This window comes from Eriocheir sinensis, unplaced genomic scaffold (assembly GCF_024679095.1).
Source record: "Eriocheir sinensis breed Jianghai 21 unplaced genomic scaffold, ASM2467909v1 Scaffold1532, whole genome shotgun sequence".
Taxonomy (NCBI): Eukaryota; Metazoa; Arthropoda; class Malacostraca; order Decapoda; family Varunidae; genus Eriocheir; species Eriocheir sinensis.
The window spans coordinates 38,823-55,853 of NW_026110887.1; the positions used below are offsets into that span (position 1 = coordinate 38,823).

Sequence of the window (17,031 nt, forward strand, 5' to 3'; positions counted from 1 at the left end):
CGTGGGTACTGTATTGTTGTTCAAGTGGCGCGCGGGAAGAACTGAGCTCAGCTGTGTGGCCGCGGCGCCGTGTGAGTCCAGTTGCGTGAGACAACGGGTGGCCACTCCATAAAATATCGCGTATAAGTGGAAAAAACATGTAAATTAAACACTTATTTGGATTTTGGACCCAGCGTTATGTCAAAAACGCGTAAACCAAACTCGCGTAAATCGTGAGTTACCTGTACTGCCCTTCTGGTCACAGAATTTCTTCCTTGAATTCATACTGCGTTAGATGAAATTCACATTACAATAAACTGCATAAGATGAGAAAATGCTGCATGTGTAATATAGGCTTTGGACAATGTATTTATGTGCAAGTACCTTTGTGTGTCAATCAATAAAATATTGGAAAAAAAAAAGTGTTTTAAGGGGACCAGCAGATGTTAGCTGATCTTCAACATCTGCGAGTGTCTCTGTTATCAACCCTCCATGAATGTTAAGGCTTGACTGTATAGTACATTAACGAACATTTCTTACCATATGCCTGGAGAAGATGGGAGTACATCATGTTGCGGTCAACATCAAATATTTCCTTGGTCACAGAAACAAGATTGGCTAATTCCTCAACCTTGCCGGCATCCCTCAGCCATCTGCACTTCTGATCCAACTTGCCATTGAATGCACGTAGTCCTGGTGTCTGAGATATAAGTCAAAGTTTTAACTGTAGTATTTGAAAAGAAACAAAAGCTCTACTAGTATTTCATTTGCATTTGATGCCTGTATGTGCTTTAATAACATTTAAAATGCAATGACAATATTTGTCCTATATCTGGCAATGTCTAACTATTGAATTCATTCCTATAAATACCTAGTTGGTAAAAGTGTGTTGAATTGTGAACTTGTAACGAACCAGTCATAAACCTGGCTATCTACTAGTTATGTAAAGACTAGCAGTCAAAGTCAAAAGCTGTCCAAATACCACCTTGGAAGAATGTCTAACCTTATGTATATATGTTTTTGAGTGGGTCAGCTTGGGAGATGGTATTTGAAGGCTCACATTAAGGTCTAGTTTTAGATAAAAGTGGTACAGGTCACAGCACCCGTTTCAAATAATGAAATAAGTAATAAATCTGATATGCAAAATTTTACATTAAATTACACATTGTATACAAGAGGGGTACAATATGGACCCCCACAAATATAATCTTACTTCGGGCTCTCAGAAAACTATAACCAGCACTGCTCATATTTGTTTTGAGGCATGGTGACGATGTTCTATATGAGGCTTTTGTACTTGTATTATATATGTAATTGAAGGCTTGCAAGTGAAAATGCATACACCTCCGTGGTCTAGTGGTCAGCGTGCCTGGCTACCACCATGCAGGCTCGGGTTCGAATCTTGACCTGGGCAGTTGGCATGCAGCTCACCCAGCTGTTCAACCTCCTTTTCGGGGTAGTCAATAAATGGGTACCTGGGGACACCTAGGGAGGGTAGACTGTGGTAATCCAGGGTTTCACATTGGCCTGTGTCCTGAGGTAATTGGTTGTTACCTACCACAGGCTCAAAGGCCCAATGGTTGGCAGATGAGCACCACAGCCACGTGCAGCTATAGTGTATACACCCACCTTTACCTTATTTCCCTCAAGTAAAACTGCAATTGAATATAATGCATTTGCCTTTTTGACAAATTTTTGTATTTGAATTTGTATTTGGAAAAGTGTACACAGCCCCATCCCCTTGCTAGCAACATGCACAAAGGGGGAGTATAGGAAAGAAAGTAGGTTATAACAGAAGATGTAGTGGGTGAACATAGTGGATTAGAGGGAGACAAAGATAAATGGTATTCACAAGATGATTAAGAAGAGTACAATACACTACCCTTGCTTTATGGCCTCGCTGTGCCTTATGCAGCACAGTACCCTCCAAAGTCTCCAGCTATTCGAGTTTCGTGATCCTCGAGTTTCACACTTAGTCCTAAATTCTTACCATTCAGACTTTCACGCATTATCGCTCCGAATTTTGTGCTGTTTCGACATTTACGGGTCACATCTGTTTACCGTTGGTGTCATGTACACTGCCTTAAGCCAGGTTCCTACTTTTCCATTTCTGTGGTGGCTGTCAATGTTAAGGACGTCACGAACGTCCCTGTATGAGTGACAACAGTGGGAACTGGGCGCCGTTTCATCCTCCGTTGACGGCGACGGCGAAGAGCGAGAGATGATATCGTTAGCTTTTTGGTCAACGATGGCGACAGTGGTGACCGTCCAGCGATGTTGAATATTCTAGATACAGGTAACTCTCGATTTACGCGAGTATTGTGTCCTTGAAGAGGTCGCGTAAATCAAAAACAATGTAAATCAAACAAGAGGTAGGTTTGTATCGAAAAATATATATTCACTTCATTCAGTGGAGAGAGAGAGAGAGAGAGAGAGAGAGAGAATATCCATATCACCGAGATATCCACTCAGGCACTCAGTCTCAGCCTCACTCGTGTGAGGAAGAAATGAGGGACACCATGAGCGACTGGCTAGTATTGGTACCGGTACCGAGCAGTCTGGTACCGGTACCGTACCGTATAGCTGGTACCGTTAGTACCAGTACTGGTACCGGTACCTGCCCACCCCTATAAATGTTGAGTAGCGTGGCAGCGTGGGTACTGTATTGTTGTTCAAGTGGCAGTGAGAGATTTACATAGATTTACATAGAAAATCAGACCACACAGACCCCATGGTCCAGACTAGTTGGTCTGTCCTTAAACCTAAGTGATTTTACATTAATCAGATGGCTCCAAAACGTTGCTTTTCTACTCTAGTTAATATTAAGTTCAGAGAGAGAGAGAGAGAGAGAGAGAGAGAGAGAGAGAGAGAGTATCCATATCGCTGAGATATCCACTCAGGCACTCAGTCTCAGCCTCACTTGTGTGAGGAAGAAATGAGGGACACCATGAGCGACTGGCTAGTATTGGTACCGGTACCAAGCAGTCTGGTACCGGTACTGTATCATATAGCTGGTACCGTTAGTACCGGTACTGGTACCGGTACCAGTCCACCCCTATTGTTGAGTAGTGTGGCAGCATGGGTACTGCATTGTTGTTCAAGTGGCGCGCAGGAAGAACTGAGCTCAGCTGTGTGGCTGCGGCGCTGTGTGAGTCCAGTTGCGTGAGACATCTGGTGGCCACTCCATAAAATATCGTGTAAAAGTGAAAAAATGTGTAAATTAAACATTTCTTTGAATTTTGGACCCCGCGTTATTTCAAAAACGCGTAAACCTAACTCGTGTAAATCGAGTTATCTGTATCATGACATTATGAGATGGAAGTACAGTAAACCCTCAATATAACGAACTGATTGGGGGGAACTTAGTCTGTTAATGCCGAAAGTCCGTTAGAAGTGGCAGAAATTAAAAATATGTAAAATAATACCAACGAACCTAATAAACATTGGTATAGTTTTTTTATTGTGTATGCTGACTGCACGTTGTCTGTATAGCCGCACAGCACATTTGGTGATGGACTGCGAGGCACTGAGGCTGCCAGGTTGGCTGTGGGGCCTTGCCTTATTGTTACGAGTACGAGTAAAATTTAATAAGCGTACCAATCTCGCACTGGCAAATGAAACTTTTTTTTCGGTGTGTTATGAAATAATCTGATAATTGTTTCTGTCACAAATCGTTAAATGACCGAATTTTCAGTGCTTGTTGTACACCCGCTGCCGCAGCAGCAAAATAGCTCGCAGGGAGAGGTTCAGCTTGCTTACTGTTCAGCTCCCTACACGTATTCCCAACCGTCTTGGAGACAGGCCCAACATACTAGACCTCTTCCTTACTTCTAACTCTTCTACTTACTCTGTCAAACTGTTCTCTCCGTTGGGATCATCCGATTACAACCTTATTTCTTTATCCTGTCCTATCACTCCTGTGCAGCCTCTGGACCCACCGAAGAGGCAATGCTTCTGGCATTTTGCTTCCACTTGGTGGGACGACCTGAGGATGTACTTTTCCGATTGCCCATGGAATGATTACTGCTTCCAGGAGAGAGACCCCTCTGTGTGTGCCCAGCACATCACAGAGGTGATTGTCTCTGGAATGGAGGCATACATTCCATGTACTTTCTCTACCCCTCATGCTAAAAAGCTTTGGTTTAATCACGCTTGTTTTCATGATATCCAAGATAGAGAGGCAGCTCACAAAAGGTACCAGAGCCATCGCACTCCTGCTAACCATGATCTTTATATTTCTGCCCGGAATCGTGCAAAATCTATCCTTCGACTTACCAAAAACTCTTTCATTAATTGAAAATGCCAAAACCTTGCTTTTAGGGATTTCTGGTATGTAGCTAAAACATTTCCTCCAATTTCACTTCTTCATCTTTCCCTCCTCTCTTAAAGCTGCCCACACACGCAAAGGACTGGCGTCACAATTCTGTGAGGATTGGTGTCAAGAGGCCAATCCCCACATAATCCTCACCGTGTGTGGGCTCTTGATTCCAATCGTCAGATGGAATTATTCGGCCTCATGGAATTACATCTGGTTATAAATCCACGTGAGGCTGGGGAAGGATTGGCGTCATTGAAACCAATGCTCTGCGTGTAAGGAATGGCTCGCGCCAGTCATTTGAAGCCATGATAGGCAAAAGGAGTGATATCACAGACATGCTTCTATATTATTTGCCATAACTCAACTCATACAGGACATTTTGTTTAACACCGTTAAATGCACCAGTAATTGCAAAACCCGAATACGTTTGTGAAAACTCAATGAAACAGAAATTAAATATATAGTGACAAGTTGAAGTTAAAGAATCACTCCATAATGTTTATAACACCTTTTACGTATAGCTACCATTTGCAGCAGCAATGAATTAAGTACTAAAATAAACAATTCTATCTTAAAGAGAAAACCCTCTTGAACACGAAGGTGTATACAGATTCTTCATAAAATGCCAAATAAGTGAAGCACGGAACTATTTATAAAAACTTTTCACCTCATCCCTCGTGAGCCCCGATGGGGGTGGGTGCGAGAGGAGTGTAGTGTTCCTAGGCTCTGTGGGTTGCGTTGCCATGACAACCCTCGCCTCGCCTAGAGATATAGATAGAGGGATATAGACAGAGAGATATAGAGAGAAAGATAGAGAGGGGTAGAGAGAGAGAAAGAGAAAGATAGTGAGATAGATATATAAATATATAAAGAGAGAGAGAGAGAGAGAGAGAGAGAGAGAGAGAGAGAGAGAGAGAGAGAGAGAGAGAGAGAGAGAGAGAGAGAGAGAATCTACACTAATCAGATGGCTCCAAAACATTGCTTTTCTACTTTAGTTAATATTAAGTTCAAGGAAGTGACGGTCGAGCTTGTTTTTAAAGGAGTCAATCGTGTTCCACTGGACCACTGATGGTGGGAGCTTATTCCATTCTCGCACTACAACTTTGGTGAAGAAAAATTTGGTGCAGTCTGAATTTACTTGTCTACATCTGAATTTTATGCCATTGTTCCTCGTTCGCAAAGTGTCATCGATCATAAACAATTTTGTTCTGTTTACATTCGTGAAACCATTAAGTATTTTAAAATATTCGATCAGTTTTCCTCGGAGGCGACGTTTCTCAAGAGAGAACATGTTAGGGGTGGAAAGCCTTTCTTCGTAGGATTTGTTGCGCAAGGAAGGGATCATTTTTGTTGCCCGACGCTGAACACCTTCTAATTTAGCAATGTCCTTTGCATGGTAAGGAGACCAAAACTGTACCGCATATTCCAAGTGAGGTCTGACTAAACTATTGTAGAGCGGAGGTATTACATCTTTATTCTTGAATAAAAAGTTTCTTTTAATGAAGCCCAACATTCTGTTCGATTTATTTGATGCATTGATGCATTGATGTGAGAATTTGAGGTTTGACACGATTTTGACCCCCAGGTCCTTAACGCACTGAACGCTTGTGAGTTTAATGCCGCGCATTTCGTATTCAAACTTCTTATTTCTTGTTCCAACTTGAAGGACCTGGCACTTGTCTACAATAAAGGGCATCTCCCATCTATCCGACCAAGCTGAAATTTTGTGCAAATCCTCTTGGAGGCTTTGCCTGTCTTCGTCAGTGAGAACCGAGTTACCAATCTTTGTGTCGTCTGCAAATTTACTAATGCGATTATTGAGTCCAACATCCACGTCGTTGATGTAAGTAATGAAGAGCACTGGGCCAAGAACCGAGCCCTGAGGGACGCCACTAGTGACCGGTGCCCACTCTGAGTTAAATCCGTCAATCACCACTCTTTGTTGTCTGTTGCTCAACCAATTCGCGATCCATTGGTTTACTTGACCGTCAATACCGATAGAGAGAGAGAGAGAGAGAGAGAGAGAGAGAGAGAGAGAGAGAGAGAGAGAGAGAGAGAGAGAGAGAGAGAGAGAGAGAAGAGACAGAGAGAGAAGAGACAGAGAGAGAGACAGAGAGAGAGAGAGAGAGAGAGAGAGAGAGAGAGAGAGAGAGAAAGAAAGAGAGAGAGAGAGAGAGAGAGAGGGGGGGTAGGGGGTAGAGAGCGGTAGAGAGAGATAAAGATAGATAGATAGAGATAGATAGCTAGATTGATAGATAGAGATAGATTGATAGATAGATAGATAGACACAGAGAGAAAGAGAGAGAGAGAGAGATAGAGGGAGATATCAGGAGTAGGCTATTGGCGACATAACCCATACACGCAGACGGCTGGAGCCTTGATGTCTGTCTTCATGCCAATCCTTAACGCCAATCGTCAGCGTGTGTGGGGTTTCGCCTATGATGCCAAGCCTTAACCCTTTCTATACGGCGATGCTGACGTCAGCGTCCTGAAGCGCCCAGTACAATATACGGGATGCTGACGTCGGTGTCCTGAAGCGCCCAGTACAATATACGGGATGCTGACGTCGGCGTCCTGAAGCGCCCAGTACAATATACGGGATGCTGACGTCAGCGTCCTGAAGCGCCCAGTACAATATACGGGATGCTGACGTCGGTGTCCTGAAGCGCCCAGTACAATATACGGGATGCTGACGTCGGTGTCCTGAAGCGCCCAGTACAATATACGGGATGCTGACGTCGGTGTCCTGAAGCGCCCAGTACAATATACGGGATGCTGACGTCGGTGTCCTGAAGCGCCCAGTACAATATACGGGATGCTGACGTCAGTGTCCTGAAGCGCCCAGTACAATATACGGGATGCTGACGTCGGTGTCCTGACGCGCCCAGTACAATATACTGGATGATGACGTCAGTGTCCTGAAGCGCCCAGTACAATATACGGGATGCTGACGTCAGTGTCCTGAAGCGCCCAGTACAATATACGGGATGCTGACGTCAGTGTCCTGAAGCGCCCAGTACAATATACGGGATGCTGACGTCGGTGTCCTGAAGCGCCCAGTACAATATACGGGATGCTGACGTCAGTGTCCTGAAGCGCCCAGTACAATATACGGGATGCTGACGTCAGTGTCCTGAAGCGCCCAGTACAATATACGGGATGCTGACGTCAGTGTCCTGAAGCGCCCAGTACAATATACGGGATGCTGACGTCAGTGTCCTGAAGCGCCCAGTACAATATACGGGATGCTGACGTCAGCGTCCTGAAGCGCCCAGTACAATATACGGGATGCTGACGTCAGCGTCCTGAAGCGCCCAGTACAATTTACGGGATGCTGACGTCAGCGTCCTGAAGCGCCCAGTACAATATACGGGATGCTGACGTCAGCGTCCTGAAGCGCCCAGTACAATATATGGCGACGCCGACATCAGCGTCCTGAAGCGCCCAGTACAATATATGGCGACGCCAACATCAGCGTCCTGAAGCGCCCAGTACAATATACGGGATGCTGACGTCGGCGTCCTGAAGCGCCCAGTACAATATACGGGATGCTGACGTCGGCGTCCTGAAGCGCCCAGTACAATATACGGGATGCTGACGTCGGCGTCCTGAAGCGCCCAGTACAATATACGGGATGCTGACGTCGGCGTCCTGAAGCGCCCAGTACAATATACGGGATGCTGACGTCAGCGTCCTGAAGCGCCCAGTACAATTTACGGGATGCTGACGTCAGCGTCCTGAAGCGCCCAGTACAATATACGGGACGCTGACGTCGGCGTCCTGAAGCGCCCAGTACAATATACGGGATGCTGACGTCGGCGTCCTGAAGCGCCTAGTACAATATACGGGACGCCAACGTTGGACCTAAGCAAATTTCTCTGCATATTTATGCTTACATCTCAAAATTATCAAATAATTTATGTTTCTCTATGTGCACCATTTAATTTTGCATGTTTTTATATATAATACATGATGATTATGTTGAGATTATGGCTGAAAACTTGTTATAATAAGAAGTGACGTTTGAAATTTGGCGTGCACAGCTAGCCCGGATACGGGGCGGGGCGCCGTTTTCGCCCAGTCGTAATGGGGTTAGTACGGGTTAAGGCTAGTCCACAAATGATTGTCCTCACAGAATCGTGAGCGGGCTTTCTTTTTGTACCCTTTTTGTTGCCCTTGAGCCGTGTCCTTTGATATAAAAAAAAAAAAATCTAAATAAATAAATAAATAAAAAAAATAAAAATATTTCACTCACCGCTCACAAAGATCACAAGCAGACGAACTAGAACAAAAACGGGCAAATGAATGTTTTTCCTGCTGTGTATTCCTTCAGCGCGCATGCGTGGTGGGCAGCAGAGCGACTTTTTATCTGCGAGGAGGTATTTCTTGCATCACCGGCCGGCATAGTGGACCGCCCCCGCCACAGAGAATTCCCGTCCTGTGCTGCGGATTTCCGCCACCCGAAATCATGTTCCAAATTAATTGAAACTAACCAAACCTAACTTAACCTAACCTACCTAACTCAACCCCCTTAAGCTGTGTCAGTACTGACACTCACAAACACTTGGCTATTTTCCATTACATTTACATCTTGGACTGATGCATAAGACTTTAATTTTTGTGGTGTAAATACGTTCTTGATTTGAATTGGAACCACAAGGAGGAAAACATTTCATTAAGTGGGCTGAAAAAGACTACAGTATCCGAAGGATGGGGCAGCAGATAAGGGGAGGAGGGCCAGGTGGCTAGCAGATGCTATTGTAGTTACCGGGCACTGTTTGTTCAAGAACTACTCTTGGTCGGTCCCCGTGGATTTTTGACCCTCTGACCTTGTCCATTATACTCAAAATCTGTTATAAGTGGGTCTGTTATATTGAGGGTTTACTGTATTTGGATAAAAAATAATATAGATAAATTTCAACATAATAATCTAGATATATTTGCATTATATATGTCTATTACGTGTGGTGATAAATAATTTTCAACGAGAACTGGAAGTGTGGCAACATCTCACACCACCGCACCCAGATGTAAACAAACCCACTGCTGTGATGGGGAGACTGGAGGCAAATATGTATATTCTTCTGTTGCAGAGAATATTTGGGGGTCATTTGTGAACTAATTCATTTCCCTGCACGAAAGTCTCCCATACAAATGATACTGTGAACAGAGGGTGACTTCAGTAGGCAGGCAGATGGTTGAGAACTCAATCAGTTGTTGTTTTTAGTTGTTCACCAAGCCTTAGCAGACCTCAGAGCCTGCCTTGGACTGGGTTTTACCACAGCTCCCTTGTGGAGTGTATGTTGAGTTGTCTGCGAGTGTGGTTGTCCTGCCATTCCACATGTAATGATCTGTAGCATTTAATAATAATTTTAAGGCTTGAAACATAACTGTTGTTCTGCATCCAGAACCTTGGCCTCCTCCTAGCTGTCTTGTCCTGACCCAGCAACTGTAATCTGTTTCATGCCATCTGTCTACTCGCGAACGTAGACGTGGCACCTGCGCATTGTTAGCTCATGATTGCGAGAAGATCAACTTTTTTATTTTTGGTTCTATATTTGAAAGTTTGTGTATACAAAGAACTCTCAAACCCTCTTATATAAACTGCAAACTTACCGAATTGCATCGATAATCTACCACAAAGGCACAAGCAAAAGGCAAGCTTGTATCAAACAGTATATTCAGATCATATTCGCAGTTGCTATCCATATACAGGGGCCTTGTCCGCCCTCGTATGGAGTATGCATCTCACGTGTGGGGGGGCTCCACCCACACAGCTCTTCTGGACAGAGTGGAGGCTAAGGCTCTTCGTCTCATCAGCTCTCCTCCTCCTACTGATAGTCTTCTACCTCTTAAATTCCGCCGTGATGTTGCCTCTCTTTCTATCTTCTATCGATATTTCCACGCTGACTGCTCTTCTGAACTTGCTAACTGCATGCCTCCCCCCCTCCCGCAGCCCCGCTGCACACAACTTTCTACTCATGCTCATCCCCATACTGTCCAAACCCCTTATGCAAGAGTTAACCAGCATCTTCACTCTTCCATCCCTCACGCTGGTAAACTCTGGAACAATCTTCCTTCATCTGTATTTCCTCCTGCCTACGACTTGAACTCTTTCAAGAGGAGGGTTTCAGGCCACCTCTCCTCCCGAATTTGACCTTGCTTTAGACCACCTCTTCTGATTCTTTTATGGGAGCAGCGATTAGCGGACTTTTTTATTATTGGGTTTTTTTTGTGCCCTTGAGCTGCCTCCTTTGTTGTAAAAAAAAAAAAAATAAAAAAAAAAAAAATCAGACAATGCAAGGCCTTTCAAATCACTGGTCTCTATCATATCAGAGACCAGTGTTTCAAATACTTTTAATTCATCTCATTGCAGGTACAAAAAAATTACGTCTGACTCTGCAAAAAGCCTATAAATATAAGTATGTTTTCATAATTCTTTGCATGAAAATAACACAGGTAATATTTGAAATAGTCTAGCTTCAAAATCAACAGTTATCGTTTACTATTTCATATTATTTCGAGTATTAATTGTTATTTACATGCAGTAGATTATGAAAATATCCTTTATTTGCACTTGCAGAGCCACATGTCTTCTTATGTACATGAAATGGGATGAATTATAGGCATTTGAAGAGCCACTGATCATTCAAGTATGATCTGACTATACTGTTTGACACAAGCTTGTCTTTTTGTGTGCTTGTGTGGTATACCATTGGTGCAAATCGGCATGTTTGGGAATTATAAGAACTGAATTGTTTTGTTGTTTAGCATAAACATTAACTTGAATTTCAATCACAACAATTAATTTTCACGTATTCACAAGCTAGAACTGTGCCGGTGTCGTATCCATCAAAATTCCCACTTTGTTGATGGACAGATGAAATGAAACAGACTATAGTACAAAGGCAGCAATGAAGAGGATGCTGTTGTCCATGCTTTGTTTGTCAACAGAGTGATGCACCCCATCTCCTTTGTACTGAGTGGCCGCCATTTCTATCACATCATTTAGATATTGTTAACATCGGCGGCCACCATCAAAGTGGGATAGTGGGAGCCTGGCCTTAGACCCCTTCATTGGGTGACCGTGTTGACCGTGTTCACATGTGTCGATCATCCTCTTTCATGTTGAAACACATGATTTATAAGCATTTATATGTAAATATGATAGTATTGTTAGCATTTAGTACACCTCCGAGCCAGTAGTTATTGGACAACAAATTTCACGTCACAGCGCAACGAAAGAGCTTTGTGAATGCTGGCGTTAGCATGATGGAGAACATATAGTAGCTAGCGCGCCTCGTGACGTCATCAATGTTTTGTGTATGCACGCATTAAGGCGGTTAACAAAATATATAGTTGCTGCTGCGGAGCTTTATGAATCAAACTTTGTTGCTGAGGCCCAAAACTACGAACTAAGCACTTTGTGAATCCAGCCCCAGATGCAGGATTCATAGAGATGCACACAATGGCCCGCAGTAAGAACTACAAACTAATGATTTAACTCCTTCACTACAGCCGGGTGAAAACAGCGCCCCGCCCCGTATCCGGACTGGCCGCGCCTGCCAAATTTCAAACGTCACTTCTGATTATAACAAGTTTTCAGCCATAATTTTTACATAATCATCATGTATATATATAATAACATGCAAAATTAAATGGTGCATAGAGAAACAAATTATTTGATAATTTTGAGATGTAAGCATAAATATACAGAGAAATTTGCTAGAGATTAGTGTATCTCTCTCTCTCTCTCTCACACACACACACACACACACACACTGGGGTTCAATTCCCCGGCCGGGTGAAGATAAGTTGGGTTTATCTTCTTTCACGTGTAGCCCCTGTTCACCTAGCAGTGAGTAGGTACGCGACGTCAGGCAAGGAGTTGTGACCTCGTTGTCGCGGTGTGTTGTGTGAGTGGTCTCAGTCCTACCCAAAGATCGGTACTACGAGCTCTGTGCTCTTCCGTTGGGGAATGGCTGGCTGTCTCGAGAGACCCGCAGCAGACCAAGAGGTGAATTGCACACACACTGCAGAGAGGAGGTATAAGGAAGGAAGGAAGGAAGGATGAATGAAAGAACAGACAGCGGGATGGAAGTGAGGGGGAGGCTGGAGCTCGCACGTGAGCCTCACGCCGTGTCCCCGACTCGCAGGTGTGGTGAGACAATGCACTATATAGCCAGCCACTTGGCAACTCCAGGGAAGAGGAACTCCACACACACACAAATATATCATTTCTTTCTCATTATTTTTGTTATTTTCTGTTAGAATTGCTTGTTACTGTCAAGTACAAATGAGCGCAAGACACACTTACGTTATTACACAATAACAACATTGAGTCAAATAAGAAACCGTATCATATCCGACCTACATCCTAAAAACAATCATACAATATCCGGGAGGAAATAACTTGTGTGCTGGCTAAAGCGAGCCAGGACGCAGAATACGCGTCCTCGGATATGGTACAGAGCACACAAGGATGCCGTATATGCGTCCTCGCGTTGAAGGGACTAACTATCAACGTTAACTTCACATTCACAAAGCTTTCGCTTTGTCATAGTTAGAGGCGCGCTAAGGCAGAGAGGCTGCTGATTGGGTGAGCGCTGTCAATGTCATCAGACTCACAGTGAATCACAAGTGTTTTCAGAACTGTCAGGCAATTATAAGGCAGCCACCTTCAGATGCAGCTTCAAAACAACCTGTTCTCTCTTCCTGTTTTCTTCCTTTTTCCAAGGTTCGTATTTTGAGATAACAAAGGAGAAAAGGGGGAAAAAGTCAGCTTCTCCACGGGCCGGAATAAATAAGTGCTTTTTCAGTGTTTTCAATACCCCGAGTTTTGTGGTGATTGAGTTCAGCGCTATACATTAAGAAGAAAGCAAGAGCTAAACTCGAGAGGGTACTGTAGAAAGTCAGTTTCTGGAAGGATCATTCACTTTTGAAGGGGATATCATATGACCTGGTGCATGCAAACTGTATGTACTGGAATCAAGCATGGAATCAACATTTTCTTGATTGGTGGCTGACAGAAAATATCACGCAGCTGCCCTGTTACTCGTTCTTTGGTGTAGTCTATGACCTACAAATCAAATCTAATGTTGTAGCAATGCCTTCATTTCTTTTCCATCATAAGTGTGAACTCAACATAACCCAACTCTATCTTTGAATAGATCAATTGTGTGGTTTGTTTATAAGGAGAGGTTATTTGCTTATCAGTGCACTGTCTTGATCTTAGACTGGCCATCATACTCTAATGGTGAGAGTCACTATTCATTAGGTCTGGGTGGGGTTAGGAGAGCTTAAAATGTGTCTAACTAACTGAGTGGTGATAGGTTGCTATTTTTACTGATTTTGCTGATTTGCTCAGCAAATAACTACACAACAAATAATTAGCTGAGCTACTTGGCAAATACCTACATGACATTGTCTTAATTTGCTGAGCACTGCCAGTAAAAGTTTGTGTCCTTAGTGTACTATTGACCACCTAGCTAAGCACGTCACACCTTAGCCACTCTGTTTGATCTGTAATACATGTTCATGAGACAAAGGGTAAGTTTTTGATACATTTTTTGTGGAAAAAGCTGCATCTCATCTGCCAGCAAACACAGTATTCCATTGATGAATGTGGGTGAAATAGGCTGAGATACATATTTTTGCAGTTTCTAATTTCTTTCTCAAATCAATATCCAGTCACTGCCTCCTAAACTGTTTTTGGTATTTGAGATACCTGGTCACTCACCTCAACCAGCTTCCGTGCCTGATGCACTTTGCCGCACTCGATGAAGGCGAACACCATGTCATAGAGACTGTTCAATTCACCATGCACCTGTATGCTGAGGTCCATTATCTTCTGAAGCCTGGAGGGAAGAAAGACAATGAATACTTGTGGACAATGTAGTGGAAAAAGATTATGAAATGTTAAGAGGTAACAGATATTACAAAAATTATATGAAGAGCACGTTTAATAAATGTAAAATCTAGTAATTTTTATAAACATGTATTAGGAAACAGAAGAGAAACCTTTATGGACAAGCACAAAATATGCTAAAATGTTATGAAAACAACCAAATGACAGGTTGCTCTTTGAATGACAAATGAATGTTTCAGATTCAGTGCCATGGATTACGGGGTCTGAATACGTATCTGGCAACAACCCAAGGGGATATAATTTGTCTACCAGGATGGCAAAATATTCAAAGAGAAAGATCCAATTTGCAGGATTATATTTCACCTTTTTTCTAACCAAATTTCATTTTGGAGGGCCAATGGGAAACCCCAAACCTTCTCCTCAAGGTGAGAGCATTTATGAGGTGTAACGATTGGCACCTTATAATAATGTAAGTATGGTACACAAGTATTGTATACTGTGTTATATATGTTTTGGTGGGTACTGAAACAAGGCTAGTTCCTTTTGTAACTATACTTAAACTACAAAAACAACTGTAGCTTTATAATAATGTGAGTACTGTACATAAGTAATGTATGCTGTGTTATATGTATTTTGGTGGGTACTGAAACAAAGGCAGTTCCTTCTTGTGGCTATTTTTAAATTATTGAAGTGTGTCCTGCCTTGCGGAGGTCCTCCTCCCGTGAGTGGGTGGCTCTGACTACCCCCAGGCAAGGAGCAGTGAGAAGCAGGAGGCCTGAAAAGGAAGGAAGGCATGTGCCTCCCCAAAGCACAGAAAGGGGACTCCTGTACTATACTCATAGCTGGGCGTTATCGCGATAAGTTATCGCGATACTTTATCGCTGATAACAAAATCGGGTTATCGGCCATCTGCTACTTATTTAAATATATCGGTATTTTTGTTACTTTTGTAACCAAACCAGCGATAATCGCTACTTTTTTCCGCCTCTCAGAAAAAAAAACGTTTCCTCCCTACTGCGCATGCGTGGCCCGGGCGCCCAGTGTTGTTTGAAAAAACTTCGGGGTATGAATTGTCTTCGGTGAAGAGATTTCATACTTAGATCATCAACATTAAAACACTAGGTTATTTTTTATGGTAGACTCAAAAATCAATATATCAAAGAGAAAAATCGTTTAACTTTGACCAAAAAATGATTATTCACTGCCTCAAATTTGATATTGCATATTCGTTTGAGAGTGTGCCATGGTATTGAAGGCACCCAGTGTTGTATTATTTGGTGTCCCATCGTCAAAAGCTGGCACTTTTGTTTACAAACACTGGTCTCTCGTGAAATGAAAGTGACCTACAAAATTTGGTCAGTGTTTTTGATAGTGTCTGTAAAAGGAGAAAGCTGAAAGTAAATGTCAACAAAAGTAAAGTGATGGTTTGTGAGCGAAGTAGAAGTGAGGTTGTAGATTTTGTATGCCCATATAGAGTGGGAATTGAATGTGAAAAAGAATGCAAAATAATTTTGAATGGTGAAGAAATGGAGGAGGTCAATGAGTTTAAATACCTTGGAAGCATGGTGGTATGGAGGGAGAGATAAGAGACAGGGCATTGCAAGGAAGAAGGGTGGTAGGGTCTTTGGGACGAATCATGAATGGCAGAAGTGTGAGCATGGAGGTAAAGAGGGATTTGAGAAATACAATAATAGTACCAACCCTCACATATGCAAGTGGAACGTGGGCCTGGAATGAAAGTCAGAGGTCTAGAGTGCAGGCAGTGGAAATGAGTTATTTGAGGAGTGCTTGTGGTGTGAGTAGAATGGATGGAATGAGTAATGAAAATGTGTACGAGCATTTTGGAATGTGTCACAGGGGTGAAGGGAAGAAGTGTGGAGTGGTGGAAGAAGTGAAGAGACAGACTTTAAAGTGGTTTGGCATGGAGGAGAGTAAGATGACCAGAAGGGTGTATGTGAGTGAGATAGAGGGAGGGAATGCTAGAGGACGACCACCAGTGAAATGGAGGGATAGGGTGCAAGAGTACGTTAGGGAGAGGGGGAAAAGATCTTTGAGAAACTTTGAGCAGGCAAGGAGGGAGTGTCTGGATAGAGAAAGTTGGAGGCTCTTCTGCCGTGGCCATCCCCTGGTGGGAGCTCCTAGGAGCAGGCGGCGATGAAATGATGATGATGATGGTCTCTCGTGAACTACGCATGTTCAGACCAGTAAGCGTAGCCCTGTACAGTCTCACAAAGCTTTTTAACACATTAAGAATAGTTGCTGGAAGGCTGAATCAGATATACAGTACCACCATCCTCGCTGTTTCTAGAATGACACTCTGTACATATAAATACAACTCATACAGTGTCGTTCCAGAAACAGCGGGGATGGTGAGGGTGGTACTGTATGTCTGATTCAGCCTTCCAGAAACTCTTAATTACTGTTAAAAAGCTTTGTGAGACTGTACAGGTCTACGCTTGCTGCTCTGCTTTTGACGGTGGGGACGCCAAATAACACAACACCGGTTCAGGCGTTTCTAGTATTACCGTCCATAGGTACGTGTCAACGTGTGGTTTTCAGGTTTTGTAAGCTTTCTAAAATACAGATAATGAAAATTTGAATTCATCTATGTTTTTTATTTGAAATATCAACATAGTATCATTTTCGCCTATTGGACTTACCGCTAGCTAGTATTGGAATTGTGGATTTATATCGGGTATCGGTTATTGGTTATTGCCTATATTTGTGTCTCCAGTTAACGAATATCGGTTATCACCGATAAGGTTTTCCATTATCAGTTATCAGGAATAAGGTTTTCTGTTATCATGCCCAGCTATGACTATACTTATACTATAACATGTGTTAAGTTACTAAGTTGTAGAAGTCA

General features: G+C 43.1%; 1 protein-coding gene across 1 annotated transcript; it reads right to left on the reverse strand.

The window, feature by feature from the left end:
* Positions 1 to 459: 459 nt before the first annotated feature.
* LOC126990299 (leucine-rich PPR motif-containing protein, mitochondrial-like) lies at positions 460 to 14,154 on the reverse strand (the record flags this gene model as incomplete). Its single annotated transcript, XM_050848867.1, is given in 2 exon segments — positions 460 to 679; positions 14,037 to 14,154. Coding segments are annotated over 2 exon segments (319 nt in total), but the record flags the coding sequence as incomplete, so codon positions are not given.
* Positions 14,155 to 17,031: the final 2,877 nt, after the last annotated feature.